A 24,411-nucleotide genomic window follows, 5' to 3' on the forward strand; every position below is an offset into this window, starting at 1 on the left:
ATTAGCCCACCAAATATTCTCCACAAGCTGCAAATAAAACGGAAGTTTATATCAAAATATTGAATCACCATGATCTTTTCAAATGTGAGACCCTAATCTTATGACTAAGTTAGATCATCAATATAATTTGTTTGAGGGAAATTTAAAAACCAACTAGCCAACCAACCAACAAAATTGCACACTCTTTTAGGAGACAAAATCTTTTTGATGTTAATGATGGTTTGACCTTAACAGTGTGCTTGAAATATCAGCAGGTCAGCTTTGTAGAGTTGAATTGGAACAACAGCCTGTTTGGCTCACCCTAAGCATTTATTTGCTGGCCCAGAAAGTTCTAAAGATTTGCTCGTAATGTCTGCAAACGCTGATTTCTTAAAATAAATTATGTAGCTTTTGAGCTTTCAAAGGATAACTCGAATGCATAATTTTGTTGTAATAAGTAGAAAATCAGAACCTATAATCATGCTAAAAAAATAATCATGGCAGTGTGGCTGACAGCAGAAGTCCTACAGAAAATATTGGTTCCAGAGAATCTTAAATCAATGTCTTGAGAAGCTGTAGCTATTTGTGCCACTGTTTATTCAACACAGAACAAGAATACTGAAAACAAACTAGCAGTGATAACCTTGTAAAAATAAGCTAGTTCAAATAATAATAAACTAACCTGAGATGTACTTTGCTCCGATTAACATTAACAGGCTATTCATTATAAAAAAGCCCAAAGGCAGACTACAGAAGATACTAGTTTCACCTGATGTCATCCAGTAGGAGAGGTTCCAGTCAAGCAAATCAAAAGAGAGATACATGTAAATTGCAAGATTTAGGAATCACATAAATAAAAATTACAAGAAAGCAGCAACATCTGCAAAATGCTACAGATAGTTTTAACACACTGTAATAATTAGGGCTGAGCCAAGCCTTTCTGCTAAGATATATTCCAACTTTGTATCCAATGTCAATATTCAATGTGATTTAGGCAAAGCCAATCAAATATTAATAAAGCAGACAATACAGAACTCCAAAACAAAGCTGATGTTAAGTATTTAAAAGATTGTTCTAGAGAGAATGCATGGGTGATGGAGGGGCACGTGCATGTGTGTCTCTGCCCACATATATATTCATAAACACACACATGCTAACGTGCAATTTAAGAGCTACAGACACAGGCCTGCATATGCAAGTCTCTCTTCAAAAGAGGAAGATTGCATGAACAAAGCCTAATGAATGTGCAGCGTCCCTTGGGTACCCCCTTCAAAGAATCTGTTCGCTCCATCATCATGCATACTACAACCTCAGTAAGCGGAATATGTATCTACCACTACCCAGACTGCAATCAAAAGCACAAAATAGCAGTATTTACCGGTATTTCACCCAATGATCCCTTACAGATGTGCTAAAACCACTGGCTTACAATATAGTGTTATCTAATCTAGACTGTTTTATACATGGATACTAGGCAACAATAAGGTCAAGAAGCAACTTGACTAGTTGAGCAGCATACATGCTGGGATAGCTCAGTCAGTAGAGCGTTGGATTCTTAATCTCAAGGTCGTGGGTTCGAGCCCCATGTTGGGTGAAAAAATTCTGCATGGCAGGGGGTTGGACTAGATGACCCTCATGGTCCATTCTAATGCTACAATTCTTTGTTTCTATGATTAAAGCTGCCTTCAGGAACAAAAACTTGCATCTAGTTCAATGGTTCTCAAGCATTTACATTCTAACCCACCTCACACCAATTTTGCTGATTAAGCAACAAGCTTTTCCTCTCTATATCAAAGAAACCCTACTCAGCAGTGTGTCGCAACACACTCAAAATGCCATCCCTGACCTATTCAAACATTCTTGGACACAGCATGGAATACACAGCATGTATTCCATTATAGTCTTCTTGGTAAGTTATCAAAAGACTCAAGTAATAGCCTTCAAAACAATGAAGAGCTCTGCAACCTCTTCCCTTGGTTTGTACACAAAGAAAGCACCTAAGGTTTAGATCAGGGGTAGTCAACCTTTTTCTACCTACCGCCCACTAATGCATCTTTCTTGATGGTAAAATTTCCTTACCGCCCACCAGTGCTTGCAGTAGCTCAATTTTTTTTTAGCGCAAGTAGAAAGGAGGGTTGTTGTTTTTTTAAAGTACTTAAATTTATCTTTTTATTTCTACTTTATGCATGTTTATAATGTTTTTAACTTTATGAAGTTCAATGTGAAAACAATAAAGTAAATTGAAATTACTTCTTTCTTTTATTTTATAAGATAACAAAACGTAACTTGCCAAAACATGAACCACTCTAAACACTATGCTTCTGCCTGTCCCTGTTTTCTCTCCTCCTCTATTTTTTCTTTTTTTCTCCCTTTTTTCTATTTTTTTCTTCCTTTTCCTTTTCATCTCCTTTTTACTCTTTTCTTTTACCTTCCTTATGGCAATGCCCAGAAGTAAGGTTGAGTTAGTTAGCACACTTATTATTATTAGTCAACAACAATTATCTTCTTCCCCTGCCCATAACTTTTCCTTTCCTTCTTTCTCCTATTCTACAAGTACTCTGCTCCGCTTCTGCCTGTCCCTGCTATCGTGCATCAGCTCCCACTCCTCCCCTTCTGTTGCAAACATATTATAACATCGCCCCACCAATCGCTCTCCTGCATTTAGATTATTCCCTTTTTTGGCGTATGGCACCACTTGGCAGAGCCAGTTACTTTCTTGATTACCTTATATCAGGCATGGCCAAACTTGGCTCTCCAGCTGTTTTGGGACTACAACTCTCATCATCCCTAGCTAACAGGACCAGCGGACAGGGATGATGGGAATTGTAATCCCAAAACTGATGGAGGGCCAGAGTTTGGCCATGCCTGCCTTATACCAGGCCATACAAGATGGATACATTTACAGACCAAGCAAGGTGGATACATTCACAGGTAGAGCCACTGGATATTTTCTACTGCAGCCTATGCCTATGGATGTACCCACTTGGTGCCTCAGAAACATAAGACACAAGTAAGGGGGGGGATTTCAAACTTGGCTACCACACTTCCTCTTCCCGCGTATTACACTCGCTCGCGCTTTCATGTGCGTTTGTGCACTTGTGCCCGCCCACACTTCCTGCTAACCACCGAGTGCAAGAGAGATGAACAGAACGTTCTTCTCTCAATGGAAGGATTCAGCTTGTGCTGTAGAATCCCCTACCACCCACCTGGAATCCTGAAACGCCACTAGTGAGCGGTTGGGACCAGTGGACAACCCACGGTTTAGATCAGGGGTCGGCAAGGCTTACCTTGCCTGGGCAGGTTCACTGCCACGGAGGCCCCTCCGTGGGCCAGATCGCGCTCCCACGTTTTCTGGCGTCTGCGTAGACACGATTTCCGGCATCTGTGCCTGAGCAGACACAATTTCCGGCACCACAGAAGCGAGTCCCCGCGCCGCGCTGGTTTAGCGCAGCGTGCGGGGACTTGCCAAGCAAACGGCTCGGGGGCCACTTGTGCCCCATGGGCCTTAGGTTGCCAACCCATGGTTTAGATTATCCATGGTGCGTTTGATGCAGTTGCTCCAGGCCCCACAACACCCAGAGCCTCGTACCTCTTTTACACACACCTCTATCCACCTTGGTACCCACTCCACCTCTTACTTCACTGTAACCTTTGTGGCTGCATGACAGGTCACAGCAGCTCCACTGCGATCGCAACAAATGCTTAGGGGGGGCCATGTGTGAGAGTTAGAGAAACTACAGTATAAACAAAGTAGTAGTAACCAGCAAGGCACTGTTTCTTGACCTTCACAAACTTCAGCTCTCACAGGAAAAAGAAAGGATATGGCAACAGATAGTTATGGGGAGGATTCCTGCTGGAGCTATGGGAGAAGGAAATTATTATCTTGAGGTGGGGGCACACCACAGAATGAGGAAGAGACTGGTCTTTTGTTGTTTCGAGGACTCACTCACCTAATACCATTACAAAGTGTATGATGACTGCAGGGAGAGTTGTATAAATGACTTCCCTAGATGAGGTGTGTGAGAGACACAGTATCTAAAGAGGGACTTTTATTTTTGTTTTTTTGGTGGGTGCCTTTATTAAACTTCATAGTGTAGCCTTCACCACCTTGCCACATTAAATTACTTAAAAGTTTAAGCCTGCTTGGGACACAGACAACAAGAGAAAGTAGGTGGCCTTTCCTTTGATTTTTATCTAGGAAAGGTTTATGTTTCCTATGATCGACCCAAACAGTGACAAGTCTCCCTATCCCCTCACAACAACCTTATGAGGTAGGCTGGGCTTATGGGCTGGGATACAGTGACCGGGCCCAAAGGTCACCAAGTAAGCTTTATGGCTGAGCAAGGATTTGAAACCAGACCTTCCCAATCAAACACTGCAATGACGATGCCTTTAGAATTACTTTGCAAAATAAGATAGCATGAGTTTGAAAGAAATGGGATCTCATAAAATGGCAGCCTTAGAGAAGACCTGAGTCGCTTGCTAGAACCTGAACAAAATACCCAAAGCTCCATGAAGGACAAAAAGAGAAAAGTAAATATGTTCTTTGATAAAAATCAAGGCTTCATAATTCATTTTGACTAGGAAAAAATATATATAATTACATAGCAATTTTTCTGAAACTTAAGCTATTAAAACAGATTAATTTTCAGACTTCTATCTAGATCTTTAAAGGTGACATTACTTCTGAGTACACATGTGCAGGATAGCACTATAAAACTAATTAACTATGATTTCACTGAAATACTAACTTTAGATATAGTTTCATGCTTTGCTTCTGGGCATTTCATTTGATTTAATTGTGAATAAAACACAACACCCTATAGAGCTGGTTTCTTCCTTGTTTTATTGCGCACATTCATGAGGAGAAACCTGATGCCCAAAACAGGAAACACAGATTTTGTTCTTCCTCAGTCTCAAATTCTTGTTCTATTGGTCTGGGTCTACGTTCATTGTGTGCTGCTATATTGATGGGATGAAAACATAAGACAGTGTCATTTTTCTAATCTCTGAATCAGCACAGAGGTTTCCATGTCTGCTAGCCATTGCTAAACTGCCTTTAAAGTGCACTGTCACTAAGGTGAGTTATAAATGCAGTATCTATGCAAGATAACTTAAGAGAATTAATATATACAGATACACACACACACACACACACACACACACACACAAAATCAGAACACAGAAAGAGCCAGTGAAGACCAAAGCTTAAGAACAGTGTAAGTGTCATTAGCATTGGATATCATTGGCTTGGTTCACACATAAACACCATAGTTAATGTTCAAATACAGTAAAAACACCAAAGTCCTAGCTTTGTATTGGGGAGTCAAGAAACAAACTGGGCTCCCACTCCAGGATACTTTGGAGTGAAACAGACCATGAGCTTGTGTTCCTTTGTAATGAAAAGCCAAGGGTTATGGTTTTTTGTGCTTGATGTAGAACAGCCAGGAGTGGGGGTAGAAACAAAACAGTGAGCTTTAGCACCAGCATGCTGCCTATTCATGCTAAACTATAGTTAACTATTGCTGAATGCTTGATGTGAACCAGACCATTAAATGCCGAGACAAAAATAATAGTGTTCACCCTGGCACAGAACATCTAAGAAGGTGTGGTGGGCAAATATATACATGGAGTGAATTCCATAGATAAGTGCAATCACAAAGAACACCTCGCCAGAACACGGCCTCTTCTGCAGATCTAACCAGGACTGGTGATAGGTACCATTCCTTGTTCCATTGCTTTGGGGAGGGAACAACTAGAATAGAGACCTCACCTGTATGCACAGTGAAGGAATAAATCTAGGCTCTTGCCCAGCTAAGAGTAGCACCAAGTGATTATTTCCAACATTGGGGGAAAGGGTGTGTGTAAAAAGGTCAAGCTCACAGAGCTACTACCCCCATATTATCTTGAATGCCACCACGTTTAGTAGAGCACACTTGAATGCAGCAGCTGTTTCTGTTGCAAGATGGAGCCACAGGCTGGATGTACAGGACAAATCAGAGAGAACATTGTCCAGTATTTCTCAAATCTTCTGTCTATTCTTGAGAATACTATGCCCTCTCTCCTATTACTGTGTTGCCCTCAACTTTTACTGTTTAGTAAGAACATGGACCTTTAAACTTGAGTTTCTTCTTTATATGCCTATTCTAATGAAGAAACAACAACTAGAAACTTTATTTACTTAACTAAAACTTCCCTCTGCAGCTGTTAAGGCTTTGAAGAAATAAAAAGCCATAGTATTCAGTAAGGGTCCAAGGACTCCTTCCACCCAGAAATCACGAAGTTTGAGAACCTTTGATCTAGTTTATGCAACTTCTTCCCGTTGGCTGAAGGAGCCAATATTTTATTATTTTCTTCAGATTTCATATTATAATGCATCTATAACCATCTAATGATAAGGCACAGAACTTTGTGCTTTATCATTGTATTTTGGAAAAAAAGCTCAAATCAAATCATTACAGTTTAAGGCTATAATTCTAAGCATACCTACAAAGGGGGGGCGGGGAATCTAACTGAAAGAAATAGGACTTGCATCTCAAATTCGCATACTTAGGATCTCATTACAGGCCAGCTCTTTAGTGCTATTTTGTAAATGACAATGACCTGATTCTCACATCACATTAAGCCATAGTTTAAAACAATTGGTTGTACCCAATGCTAGTCTAACTCAGAGAAGACCCATTGAAGTTAATAGGCATGGCTAACTTAGGCTCAATAATTTCACTAGGTCTACTCTTGAATTGAACTTAATTGGATACAAGCTTTGGTTTAATGTAAACAGAGTACTAACACATGCTGCTGAAAAATTCCTATAGCACTCCCTCCCCCCTGCCCACCCCTCCAGCTGAGTCTGGACTTCAGAGTCTGGCTTGTTATATTGTCAGAATCTAGACTCATTCTTAGTTTCTCTTCAAGGATTGTTCTTGACTTACCACTGCCCATTCACCTTAAACCATAGTTTGTTTTGTTCTATGGATTAATGTAATGTGTGAATTGGGTCAATGAAATGCAGCCAAAGTTTAATATGTTCAACATGAGAGTTGGGATATATTATTCATGCGACTTCAATAGCAATCTATAAGTCTCAGAATCAGTAAATTTTGTTCAACACATACTTTTCTATCCTGGTTGTTATAAGCCAAATTATTTCAGTCAATGTGGGATTGCAAGCCCCTTCTTGCCTTTTGCTGACACAGTAGATAGGACAGCTTCTCTTATTTAAAATTAATCCTACTTGATAGCATAGTATCCATAGATTGGTTCTACCCAATTTATTTACTATTCTCTACATGTGAGAATAAAGTCCCACAGAGCCTCTATTTCACTGGTTTCAAATAACTTTTTTTTTAAAAAGGATTGATGCCACTCTGTCTTTTTAGCATTTGTTCATATAAAAACATGTTTCTGATTTGCAAAATGCATAGGTAATTCTGCTTAGGAACCTTTAGACTGAGCTCCTGAGCCATATAAAATTATCATTAAAATGTTAACTCAGGCAGTCAAGTGGAAGCAGATAGCTATTATTTAGATGTTGCCAGGTGCCATAGAGTTTTCTCTAGTTTCTATATACTTGGCTAAAAGCATTTATAATCGAGTTGTTCCATAACCACCTGTTATGGAAGTTAGAACTGTTAAAAAAGCTGTGTATGTTCTTTGCTGCAGCCAGTTAAAAACTTTATCTTCAAACAAAATAGGTGAGAGGAGCCTCTGTTTACAAAAGCATTAATCACAAAAGGTGAACGACATTCTTCTAACAAAAACGCAGCCTAACTTTCACAAGTTACGAATAATTGTAATGGCTTACCGTCTACTTGTGGTTCTGTTGTTTCCCAGCCCATTGACTTCTGAACAGCTTTCTTCCACCTGGTATAGCGATACTCGCTTTCTGAAACCGCAAGGAAAATTTTCATCCCAATTTCTAACCTCTCACACATATCCTGATGCAATGTTATCTAGTCATATGAGACCTGGACTGGTCTTGTTAGTCACATCTAGATAAGAGTCTCCTGAACTCTTTATCAAGTGACAACAACAGTCAAACAGAAGTGTAAAAAGCACCGTACTTTTAGCCCAGAACACACCTGCACTCACTCTACTAGTCTAATTATACCAATGGAACAAACTGCACTAGTCCCTCTAAGTAATGTGAATTGGCCAAGGCCCAGCATGGGCTGATGAATGCCCAGATAATGGATAATGTATATTAGTTTCCTCCTTACCCTCAGGATTGATCTGTGGCTCAAAACGTTCACTGGTCACTGCCGTAAAGTCAGCAGGATTCAGACTCCAGACTCCCACTCCTTCTGCAGCTCCTGCTGCCATTGCTGCTCCCAGTGCAGTGGTTTCAGGCATGGATGGCTTTACTAATAAGCCAAAAATAATGAAGTAATCACATTTTAAGTGAAGTTAGAACACCAAGCAGCATGCTTGTTTTGTTTTCTCAATTTTCATCTTTTGATCTACAAATGCCCCTCCTTATTTCTAGTTCTTCTAACTGGCTTAATGCAGAAAAATAAATGAGAATCTGAGTTAAAACCAAATATATATAGCTTATTAATTAAAAAAAATAATAGAGAGCGCAGCACTGGTTCTTAAGAAACAAAGTAGAGGAAATTGGTAACAGCTGTAAAGATCTTAATATCCTGGATGTTATTGCAATTAATTAACCCCGGGGTTATTTTACTTCCAGAGATTTTAATAAAAGATGAGTAAGGAGAAAGGGCAAGCTTGTGTCTTTTAAATAATATCTTCTTAAGTTTGAAATAGTGCATGGGTCAAAGAATTCCCCCCCCCCCAACACATGCCCAAATTTAGAGTAGTATTCAACCAAGTTTAACTCATGAGTAAATCTGTTGAAAGTAACTGACCTCTCTTAGTACTGTTCATTAATTTTAATGGGATTTTCTCTGAGTAAAACTAAAGCTCATCCACACTTCCATTTGCCCTGCTGCTTCCCCCGTGGAAAATGCATGGTTTACAGCTGAATCGGACCAAATGGCAATTGGGTTTCCTGCAGATTGCCGTTTGTTGTGATTCAGTGCTAAACAACATGTTTCCCCAGGGAAAGCTGTGGGGCAAACACAAAACTGTTCAGACCCATGCATAGAAAGCATGAGACAAGCCAGAAACCTCTTGGACCAGTGCTTTCTAGGCAAAGGACAAGCAGAAAAGTGTGGACGAGCCCTTAGTTGAAGGCCCCCTAGTGTCTGTTGCCCTGTATTACACTCATCCAATTTAATGTTTACACCCAACTCATCAGAACTATATAAAGGTCAACATATGCTGCTGGATTTTGAACTTTTACAGATGACCTCAAAAACAGAGTTGCATAGCGATATTTACTGAAACTGTCATGACACAAAGAGGACTTGGAAGACATACATAAAATAGAACCCACATAAGCCAGCACACTATTGTGAATCTCTGTACATATATTGTTTGTGGGGGAAAACCACATTCCATTAAAAACCCCTTTGCACGATTCATTTAACAGAGAGCTTGCTTCCTTTATCACAATTCTGTGTGTGTGGGAAGGCGGGCGAGGAGAGGAAATTGCCTTCCATAGCAACCTCTATAGCAGGAGGCAATGTTTTTACCATGAAAAACAGGGAGAGCAACCAGCCTCCTTCTCCTGAAGGAAATTTGACAGGATGATGACACACATATTTTAAAGGACATTCTTTCTGGGAAAGAACATTGTTCAGTCATGGTTAAAGGACACATATGTGAAGGGCTCGTTCTAACTGCATGGAGAGGAGCTGAAAGTAGTCATTTTCCACAGATCCAGAAAAGTACGGGAAGATAAAATTAACTAGCAAAAACACGTATGCAGATGTAAGCTGCACAGTTTTGTATTCAGAACACCAAACTTTTTATGACTCAGCCTACATAAGTAGTTCTAAGCATCTTGCTGCATCAGCTGCTCCAAGAAATACTTTCAATATAAATCTTTAATTGAAACCTTTCCAAGGCAGAGGAAGGCAAGTTATCTTGTCTATTCAAACCGTCATACTTATTTGGCCTTGTAAGTAATAATACTAAAAGCACCAAGAGAATTATTGCTTACCTACTGGAATACAGAGAATGTCAGCTTGAAGCTGCATAAGGATCTTATTGTTGGTCATTCCTCCGTCTACTTGTAACTGTCTCAATGGTATCCCACAATCCTTATTCATTGCATCCAATATCTTAAAAGAGAACCATGTCAAACATTTCACACAAATCTCTTCAACAGGAAGAAAAACTCTTTGGATTGTATCTAACGGCTGTGCAAGCAGAAGGCAGCTTGTGCAATGAATCTCTCTCTTTTACTCTAGCTGCCCCTGCACCCTGTATCCTAAAAACCTTCTCCAGAGGGTCAGGGTCCCCCCAATAGTGGAGGCTGTATCACAGAAGCCTGCAGTGGGTTGAAGGAATTGCTTGAAATCAGATTGTGTCCCAGTCCCTCTGCCCAATTTCAAGTAACTCTCCCTCCAGCTGCAACATATACCACACAGCCCCCACTATTCAAAGGGTTTATGTGACTATCTGGAGAGGGTTTTGGGGGGTACTGCAGGCAGAATAAATATAAGAAACAGCCTGGCTACACAAACTTCTTTCTGCTTGGGCAATACTGTAGTGGGATACTTATCATTATGAAGGTGCTAGTATAAATTTAAGCAGCACACACAAGGATGCCTTATTTCCGGCATGGCCAAACTCAGCCCTCCAGATGTTTTGGGACTACAATTCCCATCATCCCTGACCACTGGTCTTGTTAGCTAGGGATGATGGGCATTGTAGTCCCAAAACATCTGGAGGGCCATGTTTGGCCATACCTGCCTTATTTGAACATAGCTGTTTAAAGAAATAAAAGTTACAAGGCCAAACTAGACATTCTCATTTATTTTGTAGAAAAACCATGCCCTGAGGCATATGCTGAAATTAATCAAATCTTTAAGAAATTGCAGGGGGCGGGGATTGAAAGTGGAAAAAACTTGACAATTTCATCTGCATTTTGAGCAAATATCCCAGAAGATGAAATGTCCTACAACTCAAAGGCATTCAGATATGTTGGCCCATGGAAATATATCTTGAAGTCAGAGACACCCATGTTGTGTGTGTGTGTGTGTGTTTGTGTGTGTGTAGTATTGGGGGGGAAAAAGATGTTCCACATGCTTTTAAAATTAAAAACAAGGCTTTTAAATTCATGCTCCAGTCTGTGACAATAATTCTTCTCAAGGTACACAGATTAGTCTCATGATACTAGCGGCTCCTGCTTAAGACATTATGCTACCTGAGGCAGAACAGCAAATACTATGCTCTGCCCACAGTCAAGGTGCATAGTGTCCAAGGTTAGCCAAATTATTTTGGTACTTGAGGCAGACAATTCCATAACTGCCTCTCCCTGGAATTAAAAACAGAGCAATAAATTAATAATTAAACTTCTAATGCTCTTTCATGGCACCCAAAATTAATTGCCTCACACTTTGCCTATTGAAAGAACCAGACCTGGCTACTAACATTAGTCTTTAAGCCATACGGAACAACTTGAGACCTTTGATTCTTCCAACCCTCCCCACAAACTTTTGAGGTTATACAATTTAAATCATCTGAATCATACAAAATACAACTCATTGTTATTATTATTTTTAAAAAGAAGTTTGTCACTGCCATCAAAGCAGCATTAATGGCACCCTTCATCCATACCTCTCGTGTTTGGAAGCAGACAGCCTCTAGTGCAGCAAAGGCAATGTGGTTTTTATTTGTAAACTGAGTAAGGCCACAGATAATTCTGTAGAAGGAAAAAGGAAAGCAAAATCTACCATCAAGACTAAACAAACCTTATGATTCTTTTAAAGACTCATGTGGCTGCCACAGCACCCCCTATAACGCACAGTGGCTGCTGTGTGCACATTGCCCTCTCAGCTGGCAAGAAGTGTATATTGGCAAGATGCACAACATCCCACTGTGTATCTGGGCCCAATTACTTAAGAATGGATAACATTAAATATTGGCAGTTCCTGAAATTCTTTAAGTTAAACATTTGGTCTGATATACCTACCCTCTTGCACTGGGTTCCCAGTATGGTGCATATAATCCTGAGAATGCTGGAACAAAGTAGCAGCCATAAGAAGTGCCCACTTCAGCAGCAAGTTTCTCTAAAACCAATGCCAAAATAGAGTTTATCTTCACGCAGCAGGAGCAAATAACATTTATTGCTATTTATTACACTTGTCAGTTGTTTATCACGCAAATGTTACAATTAAAGGTCAGGTGGTCTAGAAATGTTTTTTAAAAAAATGAAATAAAAAATAAATTCCAAATTTATGAAATGTTGTCACCCAGATTACTCCAGTAAATAAATATTGGACTAACTAAGGAAAATAGGAGTCCCAATTCTAATTATTTATAATTGTGTATCAAAGAACAAGAGCATTCCTGGGCATCTAGCAGCATGCCAAAAAGTGAAACTCTTGTCTTCAAATAAAAGAGAAGTCTTGCACAACAATCATATATATGTCTACTCAAAGGCAAGTCCCACTGAGTTCAATGGGACATACGCCCAAGATAACAGTCTTAGTGAATGATAGCACTGAAAACTCTTGCTATTTTATTTATTTTTTAAATCTGCTCCAACTAGTGGTATCCAAGTAAGATATTGTAACGTAGTGATTTCTATTTCCAAAAGCAATAAAAGGATGCAAGACTAGAAATCTACATGTATCCATTTAAACTCATACATCTCTTCCCGACATTTGGTTTTATAAATGTCACAGAATATTACCAGTTTTCTAATACCAAATGCATGCCACAGTTTGTGTCCTTAAAACTGACATATCCTAGGCAAGGGGAAGATCAAGCAACTCTTCACTAAAATAAGCTACTCCAAGTTATTGATACTCACCAACTTCACTTGAAGACTTTGCAATGCCAAGGTTGTCTCTCAGCCAACGTACAACGGCACCAGCTATGGCAACAGAGCCCTACACAAAAAGGGCAAGTTAATGTGTTTTGTTACTTCACTCTCACTCTTAGAGCAAATCATGAAAGGCAACACGCAAAACCAAGGCATGCCTTTTTCACAGTTCTGGAATTTTTAAAGGTGCTGGGCTCATAATTAAAGGACTCCCAGACTTAAAAGAAGATGCTGAGGATGTAGTCCCAGAAACATACATCATTAGGGCAGGCAACATACATCATTAGGGCAGGCAGGCGACAAGAGCAGTCACAGATCTGCTTCATAGCCTGTAATGATTTGGTATCACCTCACCTTTAGTACAAAACTTTTCAGTGCAGTAAAATCACATAGCTGCCAGTCATCAAGCACAAAGCAACTCAGTTTAAATCAAGTAACAGATATGCATGTATGAACCAGCCTCTACCAAGTCAACTTTTTGTGGAGTTACAGAACATTGCCCTTTGACATCAGAGACTGCCCCCTACCCCTATGAGTAACTATATAACCTTTAGAAGACATCCGAAGGCAGCCCCATATAGGGAAGTTTTTCAATGTGTAATGTTTTATTATATCTTTATATTTGTTAGAAGCTGCCTAGAGTAGCTGGGACAACCCAGTCAGATGGGCAGGGTACTACTACTACTACTACTACTAATAATAATAATAATAATATTGCCAAAAACAAAACAAACAAGCAAAAAACACGTAACTTGCATCTATTACCCAAGCCCTTTGTAGTAGGTTTGCAGTCATTGATAGTACATATACGGTAGTCCACCTCTTGGTATTACAAACCAAAGAAACAACTTGGCACCTTCAAAAGCCCATAGTATATGAAAAATAATTATACTTACTTCTAATGCATAATACACAGGTTTGTCTCTGCCCATTTTGTACGCCACTGTAGTCAGAAGGCCATGTTCAGAAATTGCAGGCTGGAGACAAAAAGAAAAAATATGTAATTACTTGATCTAGAAAATATTAATTATTTCTATCATGTTAGTTTACCCTTGGATGTTATCTTGAACACTGCCCAACTGCCCATAGCATTCTAGCACAATACATTTCCTCTTTGGGACCTTCATGTTAAACAAGGTACGCTTGTGAATATTTTAAGCTCAAGTGAGAATGTAAATTATACAGAACATAGGCACAGAAAAAAACCCTTTATTTTATTTGTAGGACACAACAAAAAAAAATTTTAAGGGAGTTTTACACAACAAGAGCTATTTCTTTGGGGAAAGTAGCAATTTGCCAAGGTTTCAAGTCGTTTAATTCCCAGCACTAACCTTTTGACCTGTATTGCAGAGTAAGAAGCAGCCTGTTCCATACCTGAAGATCAGACACCAAAAGTTATTATTTGCTACAAAATGAAGCATAAGAAATCAGACATATGCCATGCCATAAAATGACTAGGAATATCAAAACAGTAGTAACATAACTGGAATGTTGGTATAGTAGGACAACTCCTCTGCATAGAAACGGCCATAATCCGGTACCTAGTTTAGCAAAGACTGGCTGAATTGTGGCAAACCAGCTGACACTGGATTGGGGAAGCAATGGAGTCTTCCTTCTATCTCCACTTCCAGCCACTACCACTGCCCTTACTTCATTCAGGATTGGTGTATGTATGTACCTATGTATAAATGTCAAATTGGGAGGGCAAGCTTCCCTAATTCACACTGGAACATACTCCATCATCCTCTGTATGGAGCATTATGAGGCAAGCTTTAGTCTGCATATTTAGTTTGCTGTGTGTGCTAGCCAGGGAGAAAGGTGGGTGGACTGACTCATGCGTACTTCCGATTTTCGAGTCCATTCAAAAAACTACAGGAAATAAGGTTGGGGTTTGGGGATGGGTGGGGATATGGAGTGCTTTTCCAAGCAAGGCACTGCAGAACCTCCTATTCCTGACTATGTTTAGCCCAGGACACTTATTTTATTAGAAACCCAGTTCTTCTTCATCTGCTGGGCCTGGCATGATCTGAAGTACAGCTGACAGAAATAGACTGAAGGGGAAGGAGAACAGGCCATGTATCTTACACAAGTGTGCAAGGTATTTCAAATGCATTTTAAATTATGTAGCAAGTTAATAAAAAAAACCCATCAATCTGATTCATTATTATCAAGATTTGGAAACATGTAGCACTCCAGATGTTGTTAGACTATAACTCCCATCAATCCTGACCATTGTCTGTGGGCTGATAGGAGCTGGGGTCCAACATTTGGAAAGGCACAATGGAGATGTTCTTGCAAGAGGTGAGATTCAAAGTAGGATCTTCCTGACTCACAGTTTCATCACATACCCATTGTGTTACACTGGCTATCCCACAGTGTGCATTCTTAAAAACAGCTGATCCTCTAACACGCCCACCCCACTTTGTATCAGATCTATGGGTGCAATGATGTAGGTGTCAGTTCTCAGGTTAAACTTACGTATTTTTTGCTTGACCATCCTTGAAGCACATTTGTCCCACTAAAGCAGCAGACTGGTCACCTAAGCACTGGAAGTACATATAATTCATTAACTTCAGTCAAAGTATACCTGCATATTTAATTTTTAAAGTAGATCTATTTTGTTTACAATTTGGCTCAGCTAAAGTCCCGTTGTCTCGCTAATACTTTTTACAGAAAGAAACACACCAATGGCACTACAGTTTGGAGAACTTTTATACTGTAAAGCACCCTATAATCCTTGGATGACGAGTCATATATAAATTTAATATATAAATAAATGACAGACTTTTGTTCTGGATAGTTGAATATTTTTTTCCTGAAGGTTATCTTACCACAGGACCTCCTTCATTTTCAAATGAGCATGCTCAAAGCTCACATAACCAGTTTCAATAAACCTTAGGGGAAACTAGCTTTCTCTCAACTGGGGAAAAAAATATATTGGCCTCTTGCAGATCCAGAATGGTGCATAATCCTAGTTTTTCTGCACATCTAGAATAGTTTGGAAGCACTGATACAAATAAATACAAGCAAACCAAAATGCAGAGGAGGAAATGGACAGAATGCCCATTTCCAAAATAATGAAATCAGATGTTTGCCTTTAAAATTCTGTTTACATTAAGGCCGCAATGCTACACACGCTTACCTGGGAGCAAGTCCTATCAAACTCAGTGTGGCTTACTTCTAAGTTTACATGTATAGGAGTGTGCTGTAAATGCTGCTTTCAACAACAACCTAGTTTAAAAATGAAACTTGAATGTTATTAAAAAACATTCTGCACTTATTTTTTAACTATATCCATCACTATAAAAATCCTGCCTCTCCTAAAAGGAAAAAAAGACTTGAGGACAAGCATTTGATACAATACATTTATTGTGTAAATAATAAATATTTATGATCCTCAAAGAAAACTTTGTTTTCATGGAAAAATACTGTTTTGCCAAGTAATCACTATCCTTACTTGTGGAAAATTCTGGGCAATTAGCCTTTTACATAAAAGCTAAAAGCTACAATTCCCTTCTGTGATTTTGTCAGATGCCTTTTGAATTAGTAGAGGGCCAAGCAAATCCATTTATTTCACAATTGCACCCCTTGTGTCTTAGCAGACATAACTGTGTAGTGCAAGAAATACGGGAACTTAATGACTAGACGTCTGTGCTCTTAGGTAGTCTAAAGACTTGTTTTTGCTTGTTTTAACTGTTGTTGCAACCAATTAAAATTTGTTGCTCTGGAAACTTGTGAATTATAATATAGGAAACTTAAATCAGTCTTCTTTCTTGGTAATTTGGGCAATCTACACCAGGCAGCATAGCTCCTATGCAGATACGTTTCAGGCAGGATGGGAGGCAAGTACTTGCTCACTTTCCTTCCTTCCTTCCTTCCTTCCTTCCTTCCTTCCTTCCTTCATCACAGAGGCTGGAGAGAGGTGAAAGGTTCAGTTTCTACATTGTATTCTGCTATCCTTTGTGTCCCATGATATTGGAACACCATTTAAAACCCCTAAAATGAAAGTTATTGGCACTTAGGTCTGGCTGGAAGCATCTATTTAATTCCACAGTAACTGGTTGTAGTTACACCATCTGCTCCAGGCTTGACGCTGGGCACAGTAGATGCTAGTTATGTTTTCAATTGTCTACTTACTGCATAATCCTATATGAGTCTACTGAGAAACAAGTCCCACTGAGCTCAATGGGCTCCAAGGTAAGTGTATATGGGATCGCAGCTTAAACTTATTTTTACTAGCATATACAACTGATACTTTAGACGTGTAGTTTCTACTGACTGTGCCCCCTCCATTTTTAAAAAGTATAACAAGGTCTATCAAACATTCCACTGTATTCAGAAATAGTACCAATAAATTACAACATGGTTAGGGAACTCACCCCAGAAATTGGTACGCCAGTCAAAGCTCCAGAACTCTATAGCAAAACAAATACATTTTTAAACAGTTATTCAACATCACTAATTTTCATCTAGTAGGTTTTCCATCATTTAAAGAACAACCGAAGCAATGTACAGCTAGAAAACCTCAAAGCCGTAGTCAAGCAAGTCTATCAATGCTGTTAAAAAGAAAGATCCTGAAGTATACTGAATGTTGTTGAGCTGTATGCATATATTCTCACACACAGTCTTTGAAAAGTAAAATTAATCACCTCCAGGCCATGAAAAACAGAAAGGCCACATGACATCTCTGTCAATTAATTGGGGGGGGGGGATAGAAAAAGAAAATCCTTTGCCACTTAATCTGTCCAGCAGAGTCCCTCTTGTACTAGAGCACCACAGAAACCCGCCTTTATTATATAGCTGGAATAATAATTTACTACTCAGTTATATATAATTTCCCACACAAGGCAAAGGGACAATTTTAATTTGTATTCAGTTTCTTCAAACTCCATAGCTTCTGAGAGGGGGGAAAAAAACAGGTACCAAAGATAAAGGTTATGGAAAGTCTTTAAAAGCTACAAATCCTGAATATTATAAGAATTACAACATATTGTTCTTCCATAACGGAAACAGAAATAAGTATAACAGGGTACAAGTTAGCAACGGATCCACTGGGTATATGCAAACAGTACAATATTTCCAGATGACGGAAAACTACAATTAATGGCAGAATAGTGGATTTTAGTTACAAATGGAATATCAGACCATCTATATGTATATTTAGATAAAAAAACACAAAAATTCTAACATTGTTCATTATATGATTGAACTTTGGCTGAAACCAGGATGTGATAACTGGTTTTTAGCAGGAATTGCGTTATATTACAGCCACAGCACGACTTTACTTCTATATGCCCACTGATATCACTGTGAAATAGGCCACATGCAGAGCGAGCACATCTAAACTGGAAATGACTTGGGGAGAGAAGAAATAATCTAAGGGGCAGATGGTAACACTATGGTTGTGCACTATTAGGCACACTGAGGTGAGTGCCTCAGATCCAGAGGTGGGAAATCCCACTTTAGTGCTTGCCTACTACTTACTCCACCCACTGCCGCCACTGCCAAAGAAGTGAGGAGAAGCTGTGGCGACGGTTCCGGTGAGCTCTCGCTACTGCCTCTCCTCATTTCTCTGGCGATGGGGGTGGGGTGGGAGGCACCTATGGTGGCGCTGGCGCCTGCCACCAGAGAAGTGAGGAGAGGCAACTCCTCTTTTCGCCTCAGGTGGCAAAATGGGAAGGGCCGCCCCAAAACAGTGTACAATAACAACCAACTTATCAGGACTGCAAGGTACATGTAACTGGGCAAATACAAGAGAGAGAGGAGGTTGAATGGGAGGCCCGTTCTTGATTCCCACATCCCTGCCCAGCCCTCCATTTTCTGCTCAGTCAAGGAACGCAAGTGTGGCAGTCTCTTTTCCACACCTCAGTTCATCGAAGAGCTAATGTTTGCTCTACCATTTATACACATATTAAAGCACAGCACAGAGTACGACTTGATTTTTGATAACATGTGGGGCTACAATAAGATGGTAAACAACATGCTTCAAAATGGGAGGTCAGTGCTTAACATACAGGTGTGACTGTGGCAGAGTATTAGCGGAAGAACACACAGGAGATTTCATTTTGTAAGATACCATCGAACAGTTTGTGATGTTTTCTTGAAAAAGAAAGAAGAAATACATGTTTGTGTGCTTGCAAACAGCCAGGCATGCCAACACCTAGTACCCACCAAACCACCCACATCAAAACCAGCTTTTTTTTTGCAGGGTGCATTGTGTGTGTGTGTGCATGTGTGTGTATGTACACTGAGCAGTAGCACTTCAGTGAAGCCATGCAGAGAGTACAGTCAGTGCATTTCCATTTGGGGATACCTTATTAAATAGCATTTTGAAGGTGAGATGAGATATATACCATAAACTAGTATTCCTCCTCTTCAGTGTTTTTGCCCTCAATTCATACAATCTTTCACAAGGAAAGTTAGGAGTGAGAAATAGTAGTTTCCCATTTTAACTTTTTTTTAAGCAGGTGGGGAGTGTAAACACCTCAACAGAACCACTAATAAAAGCTTCAGATTCAGTCGGTCTGATTTGAGGATGCCGCCTGACACAATCCCTTTCAAAAAGCTACAGGATTCCCCCTAAAGAAATGCACTGCATCTAAGCATAAATGGATGGATATGTGAGTAGGGGACATCCTAACAAAATCCTACTCACCAAGGTAAGGGAGATTTTCTATAGTCAGCGAGAAAAGTAGTGGGAAGGGAGGAGGGGAAGAGAGACAAACAAGGTCACAGTTTCAAAGCTTGGTAGTCTAGTAGCCAATTCTCCTCCTATAAATTGCTGTTTGGGGTAAAATGAATATCAGACCTACACACTTTGAAGCAAACATTCAAAAGGTTTAGAACTCAAAGTAATGAACTTCACTCTTCTATTCTCAAATGAATCAAAGTATATAGCCCTAGTTACTTACTTAACAGTAATATCAGATTACCAATATCAGAGGCCAAACCTTTCAAAATCTGAGATCCTGCATTGTTAATCGTTGACAAGTAAGTGAAGGGAGAAGGCAGCTTTTACTGTTCTTATGATAAGCTGTACTGGCAACCATTTCTTCTCTTCTTCAATTATTAAAAAGGTACAAGACTCATAATATTGAAAATTTAGCCACCCTAATTTGGGTTAAAGTATTTTTGTACAGAAACACTTTCAGTTCAGTTGGAGACTATTTGCCAAGCACTTTGTTTTTAAAAGTCTGCAACCTTCCCCTAAACATTCCACAATGAAATACAGGAATTCACAATGGCTTATGTTGTATTCAAGACACTAGCGTTATAGCTCTATTTTTTATTATTGTAAACAATCCAAATGCTTTAAATTAATTTTAAAAGGCCACTACCGATACCAGTACTCTATTCACCAGTAATACTCTTTCTCATACAGAGCAGAGAGGCTATTACTTGAGGGAAATGAAAGTACAATTTGTTTCATTTTAAGCAACAGATCGGCTGTATCAAGTAATTTTTGTGAGTATTTCTATTGCTTTCACAAACACTTTCCATTTAAAGGTAGTTCAGAAACTGGAGTCTAAAGCAAATGGCTTTTTCTTTCTTTTTTTTGAGCTGCAGAGGTCACAAAAGGAGATTTGGGCCACACTATTGAAAAACACCCCGTCCACGAAGCTGAAATACTTTTCTTGTGAAGAGCATTCATAAACTAATTTAAATTGGATAACTGCATATTATCATATAGTATTCGCTGATAAGATTTTATCTAATCTGGAAACGAAGGAGAGGGTCAAAGTTTCTTCTAGCTAGTGACTCAATCGAGCTGCAGTACTTGTTTAAAAAGAGGGCTCATGCCAAACTGTTCTACAAGCCAAGTCTGGGAATACAGAATGTTGTGTCTTGTCATTTTATAACCATTTTAACAATCACTTCTTTAATAAAGTTTAGACCATTTCCAGTTCATAATTGTACAGAACTTTCAAACCAACATTACGGTAGCTGATCTTCAGATGGAAAACATATCCAGAGTGTTCTATAGTGGACCAGACATGCTGAATCACCACTGAGCTATTTCCCACAGCCCAGACATGTATGGTGCTTCAGCCCCCACCAGTCTCCGCCCCACATCAAGGCCCAACATCAGCATACATAGCAGGAATTCAGCCTGTGCACTGATTGCCAGTGGCTTCCTAGGGTGAGAAGGGGTGTGTCTTTGCGGGGAAAGGGTTCTTACATCTCCTCAAGACTCTTCCAATGCTCACAATGAGTCACTAACTAGGAACATAGTAAAGATATTTCAGACAGCAGCTTTCTGCACCAACATTTAAGTTTGTAGAATATCAACTCCTTCGGTGCAACTGTAACATTAGAGAAGTTGACCTTAGATCCTAGTGGAAGTGTCTACAACAGCCTTCTACAACCTGCTGTCCTTCAGCTGTTTTAAATGTACACTCAGCCCTCAAAAATCTGACACACACCTCTTTTATAGCTTTCAAAATAGCCACCCACATGCACAAATTCTGCAGGACTCTGCCCAACTTACAGCCCAGCCCTAACCATGTCTTCTCAGAAGTAAGTCCTACTGAATTTAGTGGGGCTTATTTCTAGTTAACGTAGGTTAGGATTGCAGCCTTAGTTAAGGAAGAGCACCGATACATATTTCTATGCCAGTTCAAAAATTCCATATGTAGTTTTCAGTAAAAAACAATAATTTCATAAGATATAAAATATTGGGAGATATAAACAAAATTGTACAGTAACTTATATCTTCTAAATGTAACTTTTCTCAAGAAGGATAGTTAACAGTCCAATTTAAAATCTATTCCTTCTCCTATTTTACAAAAATAACTTTTTCACAGAACTGAGTTATCCAGCTTATTCGATCAAGATTAAGCTGGCACAATTCACGCATATGTTATTAACTAAAAGAATTTAAGGAAAAGTTGTATATATACCATCAATCCATAGATCTCTGAGGAACTCCGCACTTTGGGAAGTATTTCCATAGGAATTCCAAAAAATCTGGGAAGGAAACACAAAATTTTCCAAAAGTTAATACAAAATTATTCATGGTTGTTAATTAAAAAGTTGAACTGGGGGTGGATGGAGAATATATGGGGCCCTTAATGTTTGCCTCAAAACAAGAAATATCCACTTAAATGCTTCTTCTGATTGGTTAAAACTGGAATCTGGTTTACCACTGTTCCCAAACTAAACCTTTGTGTGGCCAACGGAGGTCCCGCTTGAGTCTCTCCTTAGCTAATAAAGTTATCATTTGTTTAAAAATTGTTGCAAAGGTTTGCAAGCCCTCACGATGTGTAGATGTAAATACTTCATGCATAACTCTTCTTTACTTATTCTGGAGCTTGATTTGACCTGAGCTCATGTGTGCATCTCTCCAAGCTCCAATGATCAGCTTCCCCATTGCTACAGGTGCCTCAAGAAGAGTTTACAAGCAGCAAGCAGAATGAACTGCTCCCATCAGGTTATCACAGAAAATCCATGAATGCATGTTTGGTTGTACCTAACCAATTGAAATTCCACACTCCCAAATTAAATTTGATTAAAGTGTGTTAAACACAGTGCGAAATGAATTTTTAAAAGTGAGTCTTGTATAATTTGAGGAAGAAGTGAACAGCAATTTTACTAAGTGGAGAGGAACCTGTGGCCCTGAAAATAGTGTTGGACTCCAACTTCCATCAGCCCCAACCACCATGGTCAATGGCCAGGGATGATGGTAGACGTAATCCAATAACATTTTGAGGCCTACCAGTTTAGAGTCTAGTGGTTAATTCAGATGAGATTTTATGCCCAATATTTTACAGCTACAGAATGATTTCTGCACAGAATTGTGATGCATCTTGTGACCACCTACCATTTGACAAGCTGGATTTGAACCTTTACCATAAGCAATAATGGCTGCAGAATCTATTGTGTACTAATCTTTCAAACACATACAGCTCCACATGGATCCCTATTACAAAGCCGGAATCAGATAAACTCGTTGCTATTAAGCAACAACTTGTTCTTTAGTTTCAGAACACAGACCATTTAGAAGTTTTTCACGTGTGACCCTGGAAAAACAACTAGTAGGACCAAGTGCCACTCAGCTAATAGAATTTATTTTCAAGTAAACCTGCTTAGAAACCTGTACGTCAGTATGGCTTTTTGAAGATGGTCAAAGCAAATCTAGGCACTGAAGAAGATGGACAGACAAGTTACTTACTTGCAGAGTTCAGTATCCCATTCTAACGAATGAATGTTGAACAGCATTGTTCTGCTGGCATTGGTTACATCAGTGCAATGAACACCTCCATTTTTTCCACCTGTCAAACTCTTAAATTAAAAAAAAAAGCAAAGACAGATCAGTAAAACTAGAAGCTCATCACTGCTTCCGTAGAAATGGAAGTTGGAAATCTGGTAGACAACTGTTCACTCTTACTATATTTAAAGAATTTGGTCAAGGATCCCCAATCTTTTCCTGCTCACAGGGCATATTCAGAAATATAAGAAACAGTTATAATCACTATAGAACAAAAACTGGTGATGCTTACCCTCCCCCCAAAAAACCCTCATTAAACTAAAATAAAATAGGGAGTGGCAGGGAGTACTGGTAGACACCAAGGCTGTTTCTGAGGATGTCATGATCGTTTAAGGGCCCCAGTATTCAGCTTTAATAGGAACAGTTATCTTAATGTAGTATATATATGCAAGAATAATACGGCAAACCTGCTCACAGGTTGCTCAAAGGCAAATCTTTCTTCAAAGGCAAGAGCAAAAAGATCAAGGACTCATACACTTTATTGAAAACATCACAGAAAGGGGGCATATATGACATTTGGAGTGAACAAAACCCCAACGGTTTCAGTTTTGCATTTAGTTCTAACTGCTATACATCACAGTCTAGGCCAAATTGCATTTGATTGATCCCACCAGTCACATCTACTAATACTGGAAATATAAAAATCACTGACTATACCCTGTCTGAAGTTACTCTCCATCTGGGAGGGGAAAAAATAGTTCACCAACTTGGTCTTTCCAACCAGCTTTACTTACAAACTCTCTATCCAGAGAAAATGTTTTGAAAGCCCTTCAATATTATTTTAAGGAAAACGATGTAGATAACACAGCTACCCCTTTTCTCTGGGACACAATGAAGGCAGTCATTAGAACTCCCATTTTTAATAGCTGCAGTGCTTTTGAATACTCCTGTTTCTAGGACATGTACTGGAATTTTACTCTTATGCAAGATCTTAGAGGTTTATGCACATGTTCACTCTCCATGTGTTCAATGAATGCATGAGAGAGAAGCAGGATCACACCCACTGTCCATTCCTCATTCCCTGGCATGGCTACAAATTCAGCATTAATGTGAAAGGGTATGATTCACATGATCAAGAAGCCTAACTGGCCAAAGTTCCCTTTTAGGTGCAGGAACCGTAAATACTTTAGTATCCTTACGTCAGACATGCGTCTGCTAGGTGTGTGGAATGCATGGAAGGGTAGCAGCCATGATCCCTTGGATTATTCGTATCTGACACACACTATTTATATTTATTTTTATTCAATTTATATACCGCCCTTCACCA

The 24,411-nt window shown here is 39.3% G+C and overlaps 1 protein-coding gene and 1 long non-coding RNA gene across 11 annotated transcripts in view; one reads left to right on the forward strand and one right to left on the reverse strand.

The window, feature by feature from the left end:
* GK (glycerol kinase) overlaps positions 1-24,411 on the reverse strand; it is a 75,569-nt gene that overhangs the window by 40,323 nt on the left and 10,835 nt on the right. For 2 of the 10 annotated variants that reach the window (XM_053386995.1, XM_053387000.1), the window contains 14 exons: positions 23,049-23,158; positions 21,778-21,844; positions 19,533-19,550; positions 17,257-17,292; positions 15,356-15,423; positions 14,209-14,251; positions 13,774-13,854; positions 12,866-12,944; positions 12,023-12,119; positions 11,668-11,752; positions 10,046-10,166; positions 8,199-8,342; positions 7,784-7,864; positions 4,809-4,941 (listed from right to left, as the gene is read on the reverse strand). In XM_053386995.1, coding sequence (XP_053242970.1) covers positions 4,838-4,941; positions 7,784-7,864; positions 8,199-8,342; positions 10,046-10,166; positions 11,668-11,752; positions 12,023-12,119; positions 12,866-12,944; positions 13,774-13,854; positions 14,209-14,251; positions 15,356-15,423; positions 17,257-17,292; positions 19,533-19,550; positions 21,778-21,844; positions 23,049-23,158 — 1,134 coding nt within the window. In that variant the 3' untranslated portion in view covers positions 4,809-4,837. Of the gene's footprint in view, positions 1-656; positions 749-4,808; positions 4,942-7,783; positions 7,865-8,198; positions 8,343-10,045; positions 10,167-11,667; positions 11,753-12,022; positions 12,120-12,865; positions 12,945-13,773; positions 13,855-14,208; positions 14,252-15,355; positions 15,424-17,256; positions 17,293-19,532; positions 19,551-21,777; positions 21,845-23,048; positions 23,159-24,411 lie in introns of those variants that run through there. The other 8 variants (XM_053387003.1, XM_053387004.1, XM_053386996.1 and 5 more) reach the window with 7 other exon arrangements.
* On the forward strand, positions 19,140-20,539 carry LOC128413123 (uncharacterized). Its single transcript, XR_008330248.1, has 4 exons — positions 19,140-19,212; positions 19,345-19,536; positions 20,259-20,341; positions 20,444-20,539. It is a non-coding gene; the product is annotated as an uncharacterized LOC128413123 (long non-coding RNA).

Source organism: Podarcis raffonei, chromosome 4, assembly GCF_027172205.1.
Source record: "Podarcis raffonei isolate rPodRaf1 chromosome 4, rPodRaf1.pri, whole genome shotgun sequence".
Classification (NCBI taxonomy): Eukaryota; Metazoa; Chordata; class Lepidosauria; order Squamata; family Lacertidae; genus Podarcis; species Podarcis raffonei.